Source organism: Hippopotamus amphibius, chromosome 3 (genome assembly GCF_030028045.1).
Source record: "Hippopotamus amphibius kiboko isolate mHipAmp2 chromosome 3, mHipAmp2.hap2, whole genome shotgun sequence".
NCBI classification, from domain to species: domain Eukaryota; kingdom Metazoa; phylum Chordata; class Mammalia; order Artiodactyla; family Hippopotamidae; genus Hippopotamus; species Hippopotamus amphibius.
In genome coordinates, this window is record NC_080188.1 from 53,453,205 (window position 1) to 53,476,345 (window position 23,141).

At 36.6% G+C, this 23,141-nt stretch overlaps 1 protein-coding gene across 9 annotated transcripts in view; it reads right to left on the minus strand.

The window, feature by feature from the left end:
* Positions 1-4,046: 4,046 nt before the first annotated feature.
* Positions 4,047-23,141, minus strand: part of LIN54 (lin-54 DREAM MuvB core complex component) — a 68,450-nt gene continuing 49,355 nt past the window's right edge. For 8 of the 9 annotated variants that reach the window (XM_057727307.1, XM_057727302.1, XM_057727306.1 and 5 more), the window contains 9 exons: positions 22,775-22,991; positions 17,708-17,781; positions 16,800-16,997; positions 15,567-15,658; positions 14,695-14,766; positions 13,779-13,881; positions 13,488-13,625; positions 8,166-8,368; positions 4,047-6,085 (listed from right to left, as the gene is read on the minus strand). In XM_057727307.1, the coding sequence (XP_057583290.1) occupies positions 5,884-6,085; positions 8,166-8,368; positions 13,488-13,625; positions 13,779-13,881; positions 14,695-14,766; positions 15,567-15,658; positions 16,800-16,997; positions 17,708-17,781; positions 22,775-22,991 (1,299 nt within the window). In that variant the 3' untranslated portion in view covers positions 4,047-5,883. The remainder of the gene's footprint in view (positions 6,086-8,165; positions 8,369-13,487; positions 13,626-13,778; positions 13,882-14,694; positions 14,767-15,566; positions 15,659-16,799; positions 16,998-17,707; positions 17,782-22,774; positions 22,992-23,141) is intronic. The other variant, XM_057727305.1, reaches the window with a different exon arrangement.

Genomic DNA, 23,141 nt, shown 5'->3' on the forward strand with positions numbered 1-23,141 from the left:
CTTCACACCCACTAGGATGGCTGTAATGAAAAGGAAAGGTAACAAGTGTTGGCAGGAATATGGAGAAACTGGAACCGTCATACACTGCTGATGGGAATGCACACGCTTTGGAAAACACCCTGGCAGTTCTTCAAAAGGTTAGTTAAATGTAGAATTGTCATATGACCCAGCAGTTCTACCAATGACCCAGCAATTCTACCGACAGGTGTATACCCAAGAGAAATGTACACATTTCATAGCAGCATTAGAATAGCTAAAAAAAGTTCAACTGATGAATGGATAAATAAAAAATGTGTTGTATCCATACGGTGGGTCACATGTTAAGGGTATGTTTTAATTTGTAACAAACTGCCTGTTTTAAAAGAAAAAAAAAGAAAAATGTTCATAATCTCTTAAAAGAAACAAACCCACAGCTGCCCAAGCTGCTTTTTTGCAAAGTGATGTACGTGCAGTACTTCAACCAGGAATGTTTGAAAAATTCTAGTTCCTCTGTTTCTTCCCCAGCTCTTGGTATTGTCAGGGTTTTGTTTTGAAGTAGCCATTCTAATGGGTGTGCAGTGATATTTCATTGTGGCTTTCATTTACATTTTTCTAATGACTAATGATGCTGAACATCTTTTCATAGGCTTATTTGGCATTCACAGTCTTCTTAGATGAAATGTGTGTTCAAATCTTTTCCCCATAGTTTAAGGAAGGTTGGTTGTTTTCTTACTGAATGTTAGTTATATATTCTGGATATAAGTGCATTATCGGATGTGTCTTGCAAATATCTTCTCCCAGTCTGTGGCTTTTTGAATTTTTTTTCAGGTGTAGTTGATGTACAGTATTATGTAAGTTTCAGTTGTACAACATAGTGTTGTACACAATTTTTACACAATTTTTAAAGGTTATAGTGTGGCTTTTACTTTTTTAGTATTTTGAAGAACAGCCATTAATTTTGATGTCTAATTTTTTTTATTATTATTATATTTTAGGCTGCATTGGGTCTTTGTTGCTGCACTGGCTTTCTCTAGTTGCATCTAGCAGGGGCTACTCTTCGTTGTGGTGCACAGGCTTCTCATTGTGGTGGCTTCTTGTGGCTTCTTTTGTTGCAGAGCACGGGCTCTAGGCACGCGGGCTTTAGTAGTTGTGGCACATGGGCTCAGTAGTTGTGGCACACGGACTTTGTTGCTCCGTGGCATATGGGATCTTCCCGGACCAGGGATTGAACCTGTGTCCCCTGCATTGGCAGGTGGATTCTTAATCACTGTGCCACCAGGGAAGTCCCAATAAGTCTATTAGTGATTTTTTTTCTTTTAGGGATTATACTTAGTTTCATATCCAAGAAATTTTTGTCTAAACCAAGGTCACAGATTTTTCTTCTTATTTTCTTGTAGATATTTTGCAGTTTTAAGTTTTGGATTTGTTATGATGCATTTTCAGCTGATTTTGGTGTGTGGTATAAGTTCCTATTTTTACATATTGATGGTATCACAGCACCACTTGTTAAAAGGACTATTCTTTTCCAGTGAACTACCTTTAATCCCTTGTCAAAAATTGACCACATAAATACGAATCTATTTCTGGGCTCTCTATTCTGTTCCCTTGATCCATGAGTCTTTCATCAATACCACATTATCTTGATTAGCCTTATATAAGTCTTGAAGTCAGGTAGGAATTCTCCAACTTTGTTCTTTTTTAAAAAACATTTGGCTATTCTAGTTGTATCTTTCCATATAAATCTTATAATCAGCTTGTTTTTACAAAACTTCCTGCTGGGATTTTGGCTGGAGCTATGTTGCATTTATAGATTAATTTGGGGAGAAATAGTATCTTAATAATATTGAATGTTCCAATCCATGAACAAGATAACATATATATATTTTTGAAGGTCCTTGATTTTTTTTAATCAGTGTTTTCCTACATTTCACATACATATACGTATTTTTGTGCATATCATGTTTTGTGGTGCTATTATAAATGGTAATTTTAGAATTTCAGTTTCTAAATGTTCATTGCTACTATGTAGAAATACACTTTTGCATACTAATGTTGTTAAACTCACTTATTAGTCCTAATATCTTTTTATTAAGATCCTTTGACTTTCCTATATAGACAATCATATCACACCATCCACAAGTACATACTGTCATATCTATTCATTCCCAGTCTATGGCCTTTTCGTAAAACAACAACAAAAAATCTTATTATACGATGACCTCAAACACAACATTGGCGAGGAGTGTTTTGTCCCCAATCTCAGGGGAAAGCATTCAGTCTTCACTATTCATATGATGTTAGCTGTAGGATTTTTTTGTTGAGGATCCCTTCTATTCCTGATTTGCTGAAGAGTATTTTTTTTTTGAATCATAATTGGGTGTTGGATTTTGTCAGATGATTGTTCTGCACTTTTTTGAAAAAAAAATTGTTACTACAGTATTCACCCTTTTAAAGCATATAATCTAGTAGTAGTTGGTATATTCAAAAGGTTATTTTCTGCAATTTTTGAGATGATCGTGTAGTTTTTCTTTTGTATGCTGACACACTAAACTACATTGATTTCTTTGAATGTTGGGTCAACCTATTTCTGGGATGTATTTTTTTTTAACATACTGCCAGATTTCATTTACTGATATAGTAAATTACAGAGTTATATTAATGTCTGTGGCCTTAAACATTACCCTGAATACACTTCCTTGTTGCTTTTTTTTTTTTAAGATTTTTTTGATGTGGACCATTTTAAAAGTCTTTATTGTATTTGTTACAATATTGCTTCTGTTGTTTATGTTTTTCGGCCGCTAGGCATGTGGGATTTTAGCTGCCGGACCGCGGATTGAACCCGCACCCCCTGCATTGGAAGGCCGAGTCTTAACCACTGGACTGCCAGGGAAGTCCCCCTTATTGTTTTGAATAAACTAAAAATGCCTAAAATGCTTTCATAAAACAACTTTAAAACAAAATGTTAATGAAAGCCTTTATAACTTAACATTTTATAAAATCACTTGGATTATAAAAAGCTCACATTTGGTCTATAAAAAAGAACAAAATGTGCATTAAAGAAGCCCTAGCAAGGGGGAAAAAAAAGTCCTAAGTTATTTACAAAAGGAAAAATAACTACAATAGGAAAGGCTTTCTAGCTGGTTGGCTTCCCTCTCCTTTGGGTTGCTGCTCCAGAATTCCTATACAAAACACTTAAGAGATGCAATATGATCACAGGGCTGGACGTCCTGGTTTGAAGCTGCATTTACATAACAAGCATTCATTTTCTTAGCTATTTGTGTTATAAAGCAATAAAAATAGAAAACTTTTCTAAAGGTATTTTTATTCACATTCTACATAAGATTGAGAGAATGTTAGCTGTCCATATCAAAGAATGGAGAAGCTATAAAGTAGTCTCTCTCCTGAGGTCACTGCTCTACTTGTTTTATTATTACCTGTAACACTAAGTTTCTGTTTCCCAAATAATCCAGATATAAGATCTACAGGTTGCTTTTACTTCTTGAGAGAAAAGGAAATTAAGGTCCTCACCATAAAAGCATCAAACATTAAGAGAACAGAAAGAGTAGACTGAGTTTCTGTCCTTTAAAAGAAACAGTGGAAAACAGAGAAGACATATTCTCATTTCAAAGCAATTTATGTTAATGATAATTGGGCAAGATTTATTTTTTAGTTGTGTGCTTTCAGAATGTCAAATTTACTTAATATCAGATATTTTTAAAGGTTTCTTGCATGTTAAATGGTTAAAAGTGGTGTTATTAAAGAAAAAATGCAAACCCCCTTTTTTTTTTTTTACAGAATAGTATAAATGTTTATTTTCTGTATGATTTACTTTGTTGTCCTGTTTTTACAATATAGAAAAGTGTATTCTTTGAATAGCTCTAGTAAATATAAATTTAATCTTTCTACTTTGGGATGTAAATAGAGCTAAAAAATCATATACCCAACCCTCCCCAAATAGTATTTTAAAATTGTTGGATTAATGTGGATATTAATCTTGTTCAGCAATTTGATGCAAATGCCTACATACAAAAAGTTGTTTAGTAAGTACTACACAGGAAGGAAAAGGCTTAATACTTTAGATAGCTTCTTGAAAATCAGAAAAACTAGTAGCATTTGATTGCACCTTCAAATTTTTACAAGCAAAACATTCTCAAGCAATGCCGTCATACATAATCTACAATTGTAATCCAAATTTCACAAACATTTTATGCACACTGTATATAAATACACATCACAAAGGTGCAATTAGAATTAAACACAGAATATGTACAAAATGAACAAAGTTTAGGTTTAGACCAAAAAGGTATTGTAATCTTTTGAAAAATAACTTGATTAGATATTATTTTATCCTCTTACACTAATTTACATTTTTACAAATTTTAATTAAACATACTAGATTGAGGTGCTAAGAATGTTTGCACTATCTACATTTAAAGTTACTGCACTATAATTTTGTAAATCCAGATTTCAAAAGGAAGATAATGAATAACGGAACCTTCTTTTGGATTAATTTCTACTGCCTATATCTTGCATGTTCATATGAACATATATACACACTTAATACATACAACTATAGAGTCCTTGTAGGAAATGTAATAATCATATACTACTAATTACTGAGGATTAAGGTACCTAATAAAATGCCTGAATTCCAACATGGTTTTTTCTCATCATAAAATCCAGAGTCCTATTATAACAGGCTCTTAAATTCATAAAGCTTTTGAATTCTGAATTACTGAAAATGACTTAGGTTATTTTAGTAATTATATGAAAACACTCATACCTTTAGCTTACCAAATCACTGGCTAAAAATAATGCTATATTAAGCTTCCCTTATAAAAAGAAATCCCACTACCATTTTGAAAGCTTTGATAGGAGGCCCCTTTCAGTAAATCAAGTAAGAGTCGTAGACTGTTTTGAAACCTCTTAGTTCAGAACTCTACAAAGAGAACTGTTTGTATGGATGAAAAATCCTTCTCTAAATTCATCTCTTAGAGCTTCAATATCCTTTATGTCTCCATCCAAGCCAAATTTTATACCTGATAATTATGTAAGGTTCTATTGTATCACTACATAATAGTGTATTTACTTCTATTCAAACGCACCGCTCATTTTAATAGTACCCCTTAATCACTGACAATTTATTATTTCAAATACATACCGCCTCCTTGAAAGAAAATGGAAACATCCCAGAGTATTTCTTAGTCACTCCTTATTATAGAAACAAATTGTCCATCCTTTGAGAAGTAATTTCTGTCCCTTAACACTTTACATGTTTTTTAAAAAAACAAAATAATTTTTTCTTTTAAAAATGTACCTATGGATTACTTCCCATTCTGACAATTCCCAGTGACAACAGGATATTATTCCAGAATCCACCCTAAAAAGTTGATTTTTCTTAAAAAGATAGTGCTTTTCTAAACACAAAATGTCATTTGAATATGTTTCCTAAGAATTTGTTTATGTAGACATTCTGCTTATATTCTAGATGTAGTACCAAAGAATGACTGGGTAAAACCAGTGCTTCTTTGCCTTTTTCTACGGGAACAAAGTCATACAACGCCATACATCATTATAAATTATATAATAGTAATTTATAAATGTTCTTAATAGAATCAGAAGGATAGAACATCTAGTTCTTAAGAAACCCAAGCAAATTAAAAATCTATATAATACAATAAAGGAAAATTCAATTTAGAAGGGGCATAAGCAGATTTAACTAAGATTTAAAATGTACTAAGTTCCTTGTTTAAAATTTCTTCTCTTTCAATATTACAATTTCAGGTCTCACAATGACTGAATAACAATACAATAACTGTTAAACTATCTTCCAGAAAATCAAGTGTCCCCGCACCTTCCATTTTCTGTACAGTTAGTTCCATTTATCAGTCTTTTGTGCAAAAGTTAGCAATTCATGGCACAAGGGTCACTTTTTGCTTTTCCTGCAGAGCTGATGACGCTCATCAGACATCGCCCGAATTCCTCAAGTATCATCCGTTCAGCTGCTGCCTTTGATTTTCCCTTCTTGTCTGCCTGCTCTGCCTGGGCAAGAAGGCAGTTACACGTAGCTTCAGCTACTTCCTTAGTGACAAACGTAAATGGCAATCTGAAATGATTTTTGAGAAAGAGAAAGAGAGAGATGATGATGGGGTTGAATAACAGCATTTCTTTCACCTGGAAATCTCTGTCGACATTTTCAAGGCTCATCAAGCACACGGAACACCACAGTGTGTGTGATGAACACAAGCACATCCAAAGAACTTTTAAAAACTTAGACCTGGTTTTATTATTGAACACATTTTAAAAATATAACATTTTACATAAAATACATGTTACCTAGACAGAGTTATTCGGTTAACTGAAACATGTAATTCTACGTGTTGACTGGATATTGTTATAACAGAAGTCCTCCTGACTCATGAATGTAAGCTGTGAGTGCAGTTTTTGTTTTATTTACTGTTGTTTCCATACTGCCTAGAACAGTGCCTGACACAGAGACACTCCATGAATATTTGCTGAATGAATGAATGAGTAATATTGGAAACCGAAAGCACTATCTCCTAGACAACATGGAAAATAAAGCACTTTTCCATAGTCCCATATAATGTTTGTAAAGAAAAGAAGCACACCAAAATTTTGCATTATTCCATGATAACCAAAACAAAACGATGGGGACACCAGATGCTGTTCTGTACATGGAGTTTCATTCATAAAGACCTGAATTATTGAGTATTAAAGCAGAGGAATCCATCCTGAAGCGAGCTACACGTAGCCAAGTCTTAAAGCCTACGAGATAAAATCAGGTAACCTAACCTAATCAGTAACTTAACAATCTGTAAGTAAACAGTCACTGATAGAAGGAAACTGCAAAACAAAATTAATGAAGTCTGAAGTTAAGGCCCATTATGACAAGATAGGGTAATAGGATTTAGGCTGCTATATACTTGTACAGAAATCTTTACAATATAAAAAGCATTTTAAATTAGAAAATATATTACAATAAAATTAACATTACAATAATATTGTATAACTAAGTAATAATGTATAATAGCACTCATTATATAGTATTTGGAAACTTTAGGAAAGTAAATGGAAAGAAAAAAATTCAAATTTCTGCCACTCAAAGACAAAAGCTTGTTAATACGCTAGTAGGACTTTTTTAATACAGTTTTTTTATACTTAGTTTTGATAACTGTATACTTTTGTGTTCTTTCACACTTAATAATAACAAACATTTTCCTACTGTAAATATTTTAGTGTAGCAACATCTTTAATCTCCGCAGAGATTAGATTTAATAATCTAAGGTTTACTGAAAGCAGATGACCAGAAAGGACCCCTTGCGAGGTATTTGCCCATTTCCACTTCATTCAGTCACGAATTTTTTGCTGATTATATTCCAGTTATAAGAGTTTTTTAGAACTAATATCTGAAACATTTTGTACAAAAAGCCTTAGTTTTGTAAATTTTATAAGTTGGATCTTACTTCAGCTTAGACACTTTAAATAAAATACCATTGTCAAGGCTCATTCCATTTAATAATTCCTCAAATTAACCTCTAATAAACTCTCTAATACAAATTCAAGTCAGCAAACTCTGCTGCACTGGGCCCTGCCAAACTGTGCGTTACTCCTCACAGCCACATGAAAAGAGTGATGCAAAGGAAAAGGAAACCGAGGAGAAGCTCAGAGAGATGAAGTGCTTGTCGAAGTCACAAACTACGACAGAGCACAGATAGTATTTAAACTCCAGTTGGCATGACTGTAAAGCTCCAGCTTTCCTACCCCAGAACTCAGCAGTCTAGGGAACTAAGGAGCTACAATAACAGTGTGTGATAGGAGCTCCAACAGCGGGCAAGGGAAAGGCAAGAGAAGGTAAGAATGTGAAAAACTACGAATAACAACACAACCAGCAAGAGGTACAAAAACTTTGGTTTTCTTCAGGGTTTGTCAAATTACATAATTACCTCATCTTAGCAGGGAGGAACCCAATTAAGCACAGTGACCTAAAATATTACTGTGCATTTTAGAACTGTACAATATATCTGACAGTGATTTTTCTGTTACTTTTAAATTCCTAAAAGTCAGGTTTGCAACAACCAAAATTGAGCCCAAGTCTGCCCCCCAAAAGAAACTTTACCAAAAATGAATATATCATACTATAAAAAGATATTAATATATTGACTTACTTTCCTCCTCCGCTATTCAAAGCTGGTGTTGGCCTAGTAAGCAAGTCCGAAATTTGAGAGGATAACTTAGTCTTTGCTGCTGTTTGTTGCTGTACCCTTACTTCGGCTGCATCTGCCAAGTGCATCAATGTCTTTCTTTCTGGGCTTTCTTCAAAATTCTTACAGCCAATACATTTGCATATTGAGGAACACATTATTTTTGCCTAAAAGATTTATAAAAGAAAAGCTTCCAAATCAAAACCAAAAGACATCACTAGAGTAGACTCCATGATCAAGTTTATAGGTAACAGAGTTGGCTGGTCAACTGACATAAGATAAAATGAAAACATCTCTTGCTGACAAGCACCAAATGGGGCAGCTATGCATGTGGATAGGTCCAGTATTCTTGGCCACTCTGACAGTGGCTATACTATGCTCATTTGAGGCCTTCCATGCTAATTTTCCCCCCACTACAGATTTTCCTCAATATGAATAACACATTTTTTATAAAAAATGAGTGATACATTACAATATTTAAAAATAAGGGTCATGAAGAATTCAGCCACCTCAAATTACCATTAACCTGTTGGTGACCTCCCACGTTTGCAAACACACACAATATCACATTAAAGGGATTTCACAGATGCTATTTTTATTATGAATACCTTCCCCTCCTTAAATCCCCACCCCCAGATTCCCCAAACCCTTCAACAGTCCATATTAAACCAGTGTGTCCTTTCACGTAAAGATATGTAAACTATATGTACATTTATGAAAAACACAGACCTTATGTACATATACATATATTAACTCAAATATGGAAGTCTGTCTTTGTTTGTTTTACATAATCATATACCTACTTCTCTGCATCTCCCTTTTCTCATACTATACTTCATGAAATCCCTCCCTCCAAGTCATCTGGCATAGGCTGAATTTATCCTATGTGCCACATTTTATTTGGGCATTCACTCCTCTATTGATGGCCATTTACTTTGTTCCCAGTTCTTGAGTTCCACAAACAATCCATAAAAAGATTTTTTGCTTTTATTTCTATGAGCTAGATTTCTAGAATTGGGCTCACTGGTCAAAGGGTATGTGTATTTTAATTTTAATAGATGTGGCCAGATTGTTTTTTCAGAAGGCTATAACACCTCACATCTCATTAGTAATGTGTAAAGGAAGCCTTTCCCACATTCCCTCCAACAATGTATATTGTAGCTCTTTTTAATAAATGAGATCTCATTGTTCCTTAATTTACATTTCCCAGACTCCTAGTAAATTTTAGTATCTTCTGTTGCCTATTTTTTCTTCAGTGAACCCACATCAATTTTAGTAAATTAACAGGCACTTCCCTGGTGGCGCAGTGGTTAAGAATCCACCTGCCAATGCAGGGGACACGGGTTTGATCCCTGGTCTGGGAAGATCCCACATGCTGCAGAGCAACTAAGCCCGTGTGCCACAACTACTGAGCCCACACACTGCAACTACTGAAGCCCGCATGCCTAGAGCATGTGCTCTGCAATAAGAGAAGTCACCGCAATGAGAAGCCCTCGCACCACAATGAAGAGTAGCCCCCACCCACCACAACTAGAGAAAAGCCTGCGTGCAGCAACGAAGACCCAAATGCAGCCAATAACAGTAATAATAAAAATAATCCAACAACAAAAGGAAAATGTATGACCAGTTCTTTAAAACATTAATAAATTAAATAATTAATAAGCCTACTGTCCTCTCTCTCTACAGTATCTAGCAAGATAAATGGATCATATTATGAATACATCTACCCTGCTCCTTTTTCACAACACACTAATAAATTCCATTTACCAATGGGAAAAAAAACGGATATACCTTTTGAGTTAATTGGGTTATTTACTATGAGCCACTCTGGGACTCCAACAGAAGTATCTAATGGTGAAGAGATAAAATTCCTAACCTCAAAAAGACATACCAACAATGGTAATTTGGATTAAGCTTTTAAGAATTATAAGAAAGGGATTTCCCTGGTGGTGCAGTGGTTAAGAAGCCACCTGCCATCATCAGAAAATCTATAGACAGTAAATGATGGAGAGGGTGTGGAGAAAAGGGAACCCTCTTGCACTGTTGGTGGGAATAAACTGATACCGCCACTATGGAGAACAGTATGGAGGTTCCTTGAAAAACTAAAAATAGAGTTACCATATGACCCAGCAATCCCACTAGTGGGCATATACCCAGAGAAAACCATAATTCAAAAAGACACATGCACCCCAATGTTCACTGCAGCACTATTTACAATAGCCAGGTCATGGAAGCAACCTAAATGTCCATCGACAGATAAATGGATAAAGAAGATGTGGTGTGTGTACACACACATACACACACACAATGGAATATTACTCAGCCATAAAAAGGAATGAAATTGGGACATTTGTAGAGACATGGATGGACCTAGAGACTGTCATACAGAGTGAAGTAAGTCAGAAAGAGAAAAATATCATATATTAACACATATATGCGGAATATAGGAAAATGGTACAAATCAACCAGTTTGCAAGGCAGAAATAGAGACACAGATGTAGAGAACAAACGTATGGACACCAAGTGGGGAAAGCGGGAGGGGGGTTGGGGTGGGATGAATTGGGAGATTGGGATTGCCATATATACATTACTAATAAGAAAAAAAATCAAATTGTACACTTTAAATATATGCAGTTTATTGTATGTCAATTGTATCTCAATAAAAGTTCTTAAAAAAAAAAAAAAAGAATCCGCCTGCCAATGCAGGGGACATGGGTTCAATCCCTGGTCCTGGAAGATCCCACATATCGTGGGGCAACTAAGCCCGTGCGCCACAACTACTGAGCCTGCACTCTAGAGCCTGCAAGCCACAACTACTGAGCCTGTGTGATGCAACTACTGAAGCCCAAGTGCCTAGAGCCTGTGCTCTGCAATAAGATAAGCCACCGCAGTGAGAAGCCCGCACATTGCAACAGAGAGTAGCCCCCACTCGTCACAACTAGCGAAAGCTTGCGCACAGCAACGAAGACCCAAGGCAGTCAAAAATAAATAAATAAATAAATAATTATAAGAAAGGTACTAATAAAGTCTAATAGGAACTCAGGAGGGAGAAGTTACAAATACAAGCTATCCATTTAGCTTTGCTAATTCAGCTTCCCTTGTGGCCAAAAAAAAAAGGGGAGGGGGGGAAGGTCACAAGAAAAGGCACAATCATTTAAATAATGTGGACAGTCACTCATTCAATATCATTCAATCAACAAGCCCTGAAAGGCATGTGAAAGGGACATGAATGTCTCATCCAGATACAGAGCAACTGGACCAAAAAAGCCAATTCAATTCAAAAGATTAACAACACAAACTGTCAGACAACATCATAATTAATTCACAGAGAGCCAACGGGCCACTGCTAGCCAGAGTTCACTGTATTCCAAGTTCTTCCATTGTTTGCTCTTTTAGAACAACATGTTAGTTATTAGACATTGTTTATATCCCGAATGTCAAGGATTTTACAATAATAGATGGAGCAGCTTTCTCTCTTCTAACATATTTTGACCAGTCCACTGCCTTTTCTACTTCTAATAATTCACAGACTTGTCAACCATTTCGATTATTTAGTTCATGTATGTCTGAATTTCATATACTTAGCATGTATTGATTGTTCACGCCATATGCAAGAAAGGCTTTCTCTACCCTTCTGACCCAGCTTTTTCATGTTTTCATTTTTGTGTGTGGACTTGGTTTTATAGCTTACATTTTTACATATTCATGACAATTTTTGTATGATATGGTTTGTGAACAGAAGCCACCTATTTCATCAGGTGTGCAAAGAACAAGAGTCAGTCTTTCCCAATGTTGGATGAAAAACTGGCTTGTTGGACTGTGAGACATTGTTTAAGAGACTTTCAAAAATAATCTTGATTACGTACAATGTTCACTCCTATTGACTTTAGGACTAACAAAATGTTACTATACGTCTCGAGAGGAGTATCTGACCTCTGAAATACATAAATTAAGAATTCACAGGACTTCCCTGGTGGCGACCTAGGAGCAATGAAGCCCATGCGCCACAACTGCTGAGCCCACGTGCCACAGCTACCAGAGCCCACACGCCTAGAGCCCATGCTCCGCAACAGGAGAAGCCACCGCAGTGGGGGGCCCGCACATCACAGCAAAGGGTGGCCCACTCTCACCACAGCTAGAGAAAGCCTGCGTGCAGCAACGAAGACCCAACACAGCCAATAAATGAATACATGGATAGACAAATACGTTTATTAAGGAAAAAAAGAATTCACTACAGAGAGAACACACAGTACACAAAATCTTTACTGTGACACACTTGGGGGGTGGGAGGGTACTGGACTGCAGGTACACGCTCCTGGAGCGTGGTACACGCTCCTGTAGTGTAGCACACCTGGCCAAGCGAGAGTGCAGTGCTTACTGGTATTACTTTACCAGGTATAAGGCCAGGCCTTCCACCAAAACTAAAATAAGGTTTCCCTCTGCATATGAAACCTGAAAGAATGAAAGTGTAATAAATGAGACGAGCCAACCGTAGGAATGACTCAACCCAAAAGATTGCCAGTAAAGAGTTTCGGGCACACCAAGAAACCAATTATAGTAACCTAGGATTAATTTTGGGTATGACTAGATTGTTTTATTTAAGCTTTGGAAATAAAAATAATAAACTATATAGTACTTTGTCTGAAACAAGTGGATGATTTACATGGCATGTGTCAAAGCAGAGTTTCAGTATACATTTTTCAGAGAAGATGCCTGACCCACAAATAGAAAAAGCTAGGTGAATGGGATGGTTAAAAATGGTAAAAAAGGATGCAATAGCCTCACAATAACCAACAACCTCATCCAGCAGTTACATATTCCTCCTTACCTATTTTTATGCTCACAAGGCAAACCTCCTAACATAATTTAGTTTGCCACAGAGCATGCTATCAGGACTGCACCCTGAAATGCATGCTATTTTGTTATCCATATATATTTCCAAAAAGCCTGTGGGGGAGAAACTGGGTAGTAATACCCCTCAGTGAAGAGCCACTTTGATGTTATTTTTATTGAAAATCAATAAACTGGTGCTGTGGTTCACATACTCTCAGGTACAATGACCAAGAAGTTATGAGCTGATAAATCTGCTAATGAGACCCCAAGCTATAATGACAAAACAAAGGTATTATTCCTCTGAAGCCCTGCTTGGGCTGACTTTTCAAACTGCAATATTTTCAAACTGCAATAGCAAGGTAATTTCCCAATTTACAAGTAAATTTTTTTTGTATGCTCTTTCTAAAGTTATTTTCAAAAGATGGTTACATTTTTTTCCCCAGCCCATCTCACCTCATAGCATTCACAGTAGTTTTTAAGACATCCTGATCGTTTGCAATTACATCCTTTGCTGTGACGTCGATCTGATTCTCCCTCCTTTCCTTTCCCTATCTTAGGCTTAAAAGCTTCCGGATTTCTGTCAAGGCATGCCTATCAAAACAGATCAAACATCAAGTGATGTTAAATCACAGTAGATTAAACTCTGCAATGGGAATTAATCTTCTTTCTAAAATACCTGAGCTCAAACAAAAAACAGGCGAACCTGGAAACTTCTGTCAGTTACATGAAATAAAAAATAATCACCTTTATTGCTTTTTGCCTTTCATTTTCATGTTCCAAGTTATTATAACAATTAGTACAATTGCAGTTGTTGCAAAATTCACCATTTGCAAAGCAATCACAATATCTGGAATATAAAAATCAGTTTAAGTCACATAAAGTCATTGTTAAAAGAAATAAAACCAGAAATTATCTTATTTGACAGCATTATATATGCAGTGAAGCATTTGAGAAATGTGCTCAGAGCCACCTATTTATACAGTTAACAACGTATACTGATTGTCAACCACATGACAAGGCTCAAAGGTAAAGTTACCTGCTCCTAGAATTTCGGTTTAGAAACTTAGTTCCAACAGTAACAACTGTCACACACAAGAGCTACGTGATTTTTATGCACCCAAAAAAATGTTATTTCAAAGTCACAAAAAGGAAAATATGGGTTATATTCTATTGATATTAGTGGAATCTGCTCATTTGAACCACTGTCATGTTTCTTTGGATTCTAAACCTCCATAAGACCACTGCTTTTTATTTGTTTCATGTCAAATCTCTTAGTTCAGTACCAATAAGCAAATTAATCAAGTTAAAAAAACTACTCAGAGTGTCATCTCATTTTAAGAGACCAAATATAAAGGTCATAAATAAGGTCAAATTTGTCAGTAAGGACAGAGGTCATGTCTGTCTCACGCTGCTGGATCCCTAACCCCTACTCCAGTGCCTCATCTGTGGTAAAGACTAAAATTCTTTCTTTCTGAATGAAGGAGTATTTTTACACTGTCATCATATGTGCTCAAACATTTACTTGTATGTTTATTTACTTAGACTTATGAAATTGGTCTGTTAAGAATTTTTAGTTAACTCCATTTATTTTTAAAAGCATTTTCAGTTATCAAATGAGGAAACAGACTACAAAGTAGCAAAAAGACTTACAAAGACTTACAATTTCAAACACAGCGATTTTGTACAATTACAGGGCTTTCTGGGCCGACTGGCAGACTCTGATGGGATTATGCTACACAGACACACATAAAAAGATATACACTTTAATCAATTAAAGTTAACTATTTAAAATTAGAAAAGTCTCTAATCTGTAAATTCCTCCTAAACAAAGCTTTAACAAACGTATCCATCTCTAATAAAAGTTTGCTATGTTGTTCCATGTACATTAAGTTGAAAAGCAAGTTGTAACATGAAAAGAAAGGTAGAAAGCCAAAATACAGATTAAAAACAAGGAAGTTATCAATAGTTTCTAAAGAACATCCCACAAAAAATACTCTTTCTTCTAAGAGAACTGAAGTTGAAATCTCCTAAACTCTTTTGGGATTCAATTATAAAAGGCAGTAAGTACAAAAGGGTGTGTGAGGTCGGAATTAGGAGGGGAGAGGAGGGATAGACTGGTTCCACGTAATTAACTAAAGCATTGCTTCTCAACCAATACTGCAAAGGCAGCAATTAACAAATTAAAAAACAGATAAACAAAAAAAACCAAGGACCTAAATAACAATTTAAAAGCTAGTTAATATCATTTTAAAAACATATTCAGGAGGAGACAGAAAAAGAGAGAAAAGAAAGAGAAAATAACAAAACACTTGTCAGAACTGGTGAATCCGAGTAAAAGATAATTTGGGAATTCTCTATTTCTGTTAACTTTCCTGTTTAAAGTATTTCAAAATAAAAAGTACTGCCAAGGCACGCTCATGTGGCTTTGAGGGGAAAAAAATTAAATACACGTATTTTCAAATACATATGTATATTTGATGCTGCATTTAACCTGATCCAACAACTTAACTTACATATATTCAAATAACTCACCCATTGAATGGAAGTCTTGCCTGGGTCTGGATACCAGGTGTTCCGGTAAAGCTGGAGTTGCTTGCTATAGACACATAGGAAGACTGCTGTAGCTACATATAAAGAAAGGTAATTTCAGACCATATTTACAAAAATGGACAATACTCCTAAATATAATGATCAACGAGAAGCACAAATTTATCTACTAAAATAGGAAACACAGAATGGAGAATTTCATACTAATACACTCACTACCTCACAGAGCTCTTTTAAAGACCCAAAACTAATACCAGAGGTAAAAACAATGTGAACATTTTAACGTACTACACGGCACAAATATAAGAAATTCTTTCACAGAGGAATAAGTATATCAGAATTAGATGAATGTCCTAAAAGTATCGCAGTAACTTGTATTGGCTAGAAAAATGCAGTAAATAAAATAAATAAAATGTGATCATTTATCACAAGTTACAGAGAATGAGAAGTTACGTAATAATTAAGTTTCTATTTCACACTGATTTCTAAACATAAGAAAACAGATGCTAATGATAAAAATACTGAACTTTTTTTCAATCAGTAGCCACATAACATATTCCAAAGTATATTTCTTTAAAGTACACAGAAAGGTTTCTGTCTCTTATAATCTGAGTAGATCAACTCAACAGCTTAGAACATGGTGCTAATTTGCTTGTTTCTTACATGAAAAAGAAAACTTTGTCTATCCGCTTCCTAGAAAGCAGCACTCCTAACCCAAGCCAACCATTTGGATAATATGTGGCTTTGATTCTGAAGATCACCAGATGTCATCTAAAGCTGTCATCTAAAGCTGACCAGATCTGGACAGATCACTCACGACACGTTACCCGGAAAGGCATCTCATGGTCTATTTTCCAAGAAAACTAAGTTAGCGTGAAGAGGAGCTTCTTTATACTCATAGTCCTTTCTAAACTCACTGGGACTCTGCTGATTTTAACTCAAACTATTTTCTCTCATATCTACATGATCTTGCCCTCCCACCAAACCTGTCCTCAGCTCCAAATTACCTGACTTGTGTACTTGACTTGCACTGTGTATTTCTAAATGCTAAAGATATATAAAAATAAACTCAAAAGTTTTCATTAACAACTGAAGGTTTTGGAAACAGTCCAAACACTGAGTTAGATGTTTTTGAGTAGTTTTAGAATGTGATAAAGCTAGACATCTTAGACCCAATTAACCTTTTTGAAATGCAATGATTTAATTTTTTACCCATACCTGAGTCACATACTGAGCGGGAAGCACTGCATAGCCCACATTCCCTGTTCCCGGAGCCGGTGCCAGCACAGTGCCTGGTGGCAGGTTCGTGAGGTTTGGCTGGATCTGTGGCAGTGGGGTGGCAGGCATGATGAGCCGCTGCTGTGGCTGGCTGGTGGTGACTATTTGGGAAGTTGGATTGATTGGTTTTGGAACGACCTAAAAAGAAAGAAAGTAAATCAATGAGCACAAAAATAAATTTCAGTTTCTCAATTTAGTATAAATCTCTTAAACTTAGGGGATTAAGAGGTCCAAACTATTATGTATAAACAAGGATATACAGTGCAACATAGGGAATACAGCCTATGTTTTATAGTAACTATAAATGGAAAATAACCTTTAAAAATTGTGAATCACTATACTGTACACCTGTAACTTATACAATATTGCACATCAACTATACTTCAATAAAAATAAATAAATCTCTTATACGTGAATCTTAACTTTCAATTTTAAAAGTAAATCGTAAGGGCTTCCCTGGTGGCACAGTGGTTGAAAATCCACCTGCCAATGCAGGGGACACGAGTTCGAGCCCTGGTCTGGGAAAATCCCACATGCCGCGGAGCAACTAAGCTCATGCGCCACAACTACCGAGCCTGTGCTCCAAAGCCCGAGAGCCACAACTATTGAACCCACTTGCTGCAACTACTGAAGCTCACGCCTAGAGCCCATGCTCCACAACAAGAGAAGCCACCATGAGAGGCCCTCACACTGCAAAGAAGAGTAGCCCCCATTCGCCACAAGTAGAGAAAGCCTGTGTGCAGCAACGAAGATCCAACTCAGGCAATAAATAAATAGATAAAATTTTTTAAAAAAAGGTACATTATCTGTTTGGGAGAGATTGAGAGAAGAAGTGATGTGATACTCACTTGTTTGACAGTCTGCGCTGAGACAAGCGGAACTGACATCCGCACTGGGGTGGTATTAACAACCACTGGTTTTGCTTTGTGAAAAGGAGGGAGGAAAAGGTCAGTTTATTTACAGAATATAGTATTTAATACATTTAAGATACTTAGTTCCCTCACGATATCCTTATGAAAGGGCTTAAAGAATTCCATTGGTTTCCTATTTGAAGGAATCTTTAATCAAGATAGTTACCTTCAAAATTCTTTAACCCATCTACCAGGGAATTTATATCTAAGGTAGCTATAGTCTATCTCCTTTATGAGGGAATGTCTGCTGTTTAAGACATCCTACTGAAAATACTTCAATCTGTATTCAGTTGTTTTATATAGTCACTACTAAATCCAGTCAAAAGAAATGATGCATAAATTAAAAAGTGCCATTCAGGAGCCTGGGTAACAATGTTACTATTTCTAATTATGTGTTTATATTCAAGCCAGAGACAATACCATTCTTGCACAATTCATTATTTGCAGAGTACTACTAAAAGGCAGCATAGCAGGAAGGTTAAGAATATAGTCTCCTTGATCCAACTATACATCATAAAAAATAAATTAAAAACAAAAAAAAGAATATAGCCTCCTAAGTCATAAGACCCTGGAGGCTCAAATCCCAATTCTGCTGCTTTCTAACTACTTAAATTCTCTTTGCCTGTATCCCCATCTGCAATTTAGGGATAGTATCTCCCTGATAGGGTATGAGGATTAAATACGTTAATTCATGAAAATTCATCGCAACAGTGCTCAACAGACAGTAAGTGCTCAATAAATGTCGGCTGCCATTATCGTGACTGTTGTTGTTACAGCCATTACTACTATATAAGTGTTACAGCCATTACTACTATATAAGTTCCAAGGCAACTACAGTACAAGACACCTGCTCAAAGAGATTACACTCAAGTAGAGCAGATTAGACAAGTACCCAAATAAAGCAAATATTGTTTAAAAAAAAAAAAGGAGAGAGAGAAAGCACTGTGGGAGTCCAAAGGAGACAGAACATACATCTGACTGGCAGGGGATGGGAAGAGGGAAAGCTGCTTGGAGGACAGTGTCTGAGGTGGGTCCTGACCAATGGCCAGGCTGCAGAGCAGGCATGCAGCCTAGAGGAGGGCAGTCCGTGCAGAGGCGCAGCGTGAGAAGTGGAGGCTTGATGCTGGGAAGCAGCAAGGCACTTCACAAGATGCTAGGGACCAGACCGGCCTGGCTGGAACCTAGGGTGGAAGAAGGTAAAAGTAGGCGAGCACTGGCAAAAAAGGCCTTGAATGTTAGGGTAAAGATCTGTATTTTTAATTCAGTAGGCAATGAGAAGTTTCTGAGGATTGTGACATACAGAAACATTATTGGAATAGCACAAAAAGAAACTATGTGGCAGCAGTCATGTAAAACAGAACAGAGCTGCAAGAAACAAAGAAACTTAGAAGAGTACAAAACATGACAGTCTAATCTGGGGTAATGGCACTGGGAATGGAAAGAACAGCTGCAAGAGACAGAGTGGGGATGAAAGGATGGCAGAAACTATAGGTACAAGGGAAGAAAAGTCAGTTATCATGGAGCTTTCAAGTGAATGGGAAAATGACATCTATTAGAACTAAAAATTCAAGGATGAGCTGATCTGAAGGGAAGACGAAAACGGACATGGAGGGATGCAGTGATGAAGTTGAGGAGAGGTTGGTACTAGACCTGTATGTTTGGATCAAAAGAAGTAGTTTCTAATACTGCCCACTGCCACTTCCACAGTCTAAAGGAAGGATTTAAGAAGAAAGAAGGGACCCCCCTTCACGTCTTATGTATGCGAAAAGCCTACAGCCTGCTGTGAAAGAGAGAGGTTGAAATAACGGGATCTAAACTACTGTCAACATTGAAAACTAACTGCTCTGAATAATAATAAAAGAAAAAGAACAGAGTTCCTTGGATAGAAAGGTTGTTAACAATGTTAACAGATTTTTTTTTTAACTTTTGGTGGGGATGGGAGGGTTGATGGCTGAAGACAAAAAGTTGAGAGCCCTGGAAGAACGTTAGAGAGAGAGTACTCTGATCTAAAAGGGAGCAGGACACCAGCAAGGTGACAAGCTAGGGAGGAGGAGGCAGGTCAGAAGGTCGGAGACCTCCAGAAAAGAGTGTGGGATCAATGGCAGTGATCGCATATCTCTGAATGTACTAAAAGCCAGTAAACTGTAATTGTACTTAAAAAGAGTGAATTTTATGGTAGATGTGAACTGTATCTCCATAAAGTTGCTATACAAAAAGAGTATGACCATGAATTACAGGAGCAGTGACTCTCATACCTGGTTTGAAATTGTTTCCTATTCTGTTCTGATTATAGTAACCACTGTAGCAACACTATAAGGAATTGAAAGGAATTAAAAGCCTGAATTCATGCTTGGAACACTGTGAAGAGGACTCCCTACACCACTTGTTCCTTGAAAAGGCAGTGATGGTCACTGGTCCATGAGCGCACAAGCAGCAATTCTGAGTAAGTGCACAGCCAGAGAAATGTAGGAACGTCCTGGGGGTCTGTGAAATGACGGGGGAGGAATGTGTGTCCTGCCCTCATTCACATTCCATGGGAGACCTGGATAATCCTCACTTGGGTAAGGACAGAGGAGTGTCCCCATGCATGCACATGCATCCACACGCGCGTGCATACACACACACACGTGCATACACACACACACACACACACACACACATGGAGCTGGGAAACTCGGGAACTTTAGGTTTACATTAGCTTGGCCTCTGCATGCTGGGTTTTAACTGAAATCTGGGCAATGAAGAAAACAGAAAACACAGCGGCCAGAAAAGAACACATTATCAAACATACATGGGAAGGGGGTCAGAGAGATGTATAACTAAGTCAACAGTCTAGATTTCTCCTCAACCTTTTTTTTTAATTGGGGTATAGCTAGCTGCCTCCTCAACTTTTGAGGATGGTCCCACTTACCACGACTGCAGTTTTAGAAGCTGGCATAATTTTTAATTTTTTGCTCTTTAACAGGAATTCTGAACAATCCTTTTAGAACAGCCTCCTTTGAAACTTTAGAAACCATACCTGCAAGCGTTTGAGGGTTTTTAACTTCTTAAATTGATTTCCTCCTTCACCAAGACTGAAGATTATATTCTAAAGAGGTTAACCAAGCAATCTTCTGGGTCTTTCTACTGTTCTATCTGCCATCCAGCCAGCAGTTAACACGGTGGAACCTGTGAATACTGGTGTTTGTATGTCTGTGATGGGGAAATGTACAAGATAAGCCCAATTCCCTTTGGCATTTAAGTAAATCCCTCACAGGGAATTAAGCCTTTAGAAAGGCATATTAACACATATCATGAACTAGAGCAGCTATTTAGTGTACCTCTAATGAAAATGGTAAATTTAACTCATTATTCCTATTAAATAATCTATTTTACACATACTCAGATCTTTTATGGGATAGGAGAGAAAGACAAAAAGAGAAAAATATGGGTGGATATAAGGGAAGTAGCATGGGTGGTATATGTACGTGAGTACGTGGGAAGAGGGAGTATACAGAGAGAGGTGAAGCCAGAGAGACAATGGGGAGAACAGAGAGGGAAAGTAAAGGAAAGCAAAAAAAAAGAAGCAGCAGGGAAGCAGGAGGGGGATGAGGGATTGCTAGGAGGCAAAGAGAACAGACAGGTAGAGAGAAGAAGAAAGACAGACATGCAGTTGGAAAAGAAGGAATCAGTAAATACACCAGAATTGTGCAATGTCCAACCCATTCCTCCACTCTTTCTGAATCTTCAGCTTCCTCTTCTACTCATACCAAACGCTTATTCTTGATAATGAGTAAATCAGGGTTAACGTTACACTGGGAATGGATACTCAGCATATTTATATACATACAAACACATAAACACAAAATATAACCAACTGTATCTAATGATTGCTTTATATCATTATGATATCCAAGAAAACTGGACCTGTAGCACTAGCTAAGTAATGAGAGAATATAAACTTGACTTCCTCAGTCAGCAGTATATGCAAATTTCATTTTTCCTCTCATAAAGAACACTATAATAAAAGATTTTCTTTCAAAATCAGTTTGAAGGGGGAAGAGAAAATATAATTTCTTGAGGTGTCTAATTTTAATAGAATACACACTAAAATAGTGTTTCTCTTAGGCATCCTCCATTTTCTCCCATCAGTAATTTCAAACAAAAGTTTCTTCTTCCACTTTCCCTTAGATGAACTAGCTATCAGCAACGGACAGCTCCAACCCTCTAATCCCTTAATAAAAATGGAGCAAACAAATGGTCTTTAATTCATCTATTTACAACCAGTAAACAATAGATCATTCACTTGCCATGTCATTTTGACACCGACGGAATATGCAGTAGTCTTCTATGGAAAAAAATTAGGCCCTAAATATAAACTGTCCAGATCCTTTCACAGTTTCAATTTTTTAAAAAGTAGATAAATATGGAGAAAGCTTATGGGTATGAGTCTGTATATGGCTATCAGGTGACTGGAAGGATTAAACGCAAACAGAAAGTAGGACTACAAACAGGAATACTTTTCAGTAGAAATACAAATGAGCAAAATAACAACATTTTTAACTGATTTTTCACTAGCAATTACAGATTTAAAATAAATAAAGGATGAAAGTTCATGCTTAACATTTATACTTGCCTACTGGTCATTTTAACTGACCCCCAAACCCTGTGTAGTTTAGGTGGCTTTGTAGTTTAGAAAATAAGATAAATAATTCGGTTCCATTTAAATCTATCCCACTGGCATAATGGTAGGTTTTAAAACCAGCAATAAAAAGGCTACCCACAAATTGATGAATAATTATGATTACCTGGTATTATAACACACTGCGTATCAGTTTCTAGCAGAACGAAATTTTATAGTTACATATGACTGGGATTCTATTTCACTGCCTTCTGCAACAGCTGCTGACTCAAACTCTCAGCTGAAATGCCATACTTAATCAGGATTTCAGCAAGAAAAGGACCAATTTCTATAATAATGTTCAAAGCATTAATTACTGTTTTTTAAAAAAAATGGTTACTAACCTTGCTGAAGAGGCTGAGTGTTTGTACTGGGATTCTGACTAACTGGCTGGGTTGAGCTACTGGCTGTTGTGGCAGTAACAAGTCGGACATAATGAAACTTGCTTCCAGGCACTTGAATCTGCTGGACATTGGGAGCAGTTGCCAGAGGAATAATTGTCTTAAATTGTGATGTGCTCACGCCTCCAACAGTGATGGTCTGCACAGCTGATTTCACTGCCTATTAAACAATACAACATGGCTATCATTAATCTGGGATTTTGCTTTCCTACTCCTTTTTACTTATGACAATTGCTCAAGTGAAAAAGTATGTTCCTGAATTTCATCAAAAGCTGTTGAAAGGAACAACCTGTTCAAAGAGAAATGAATA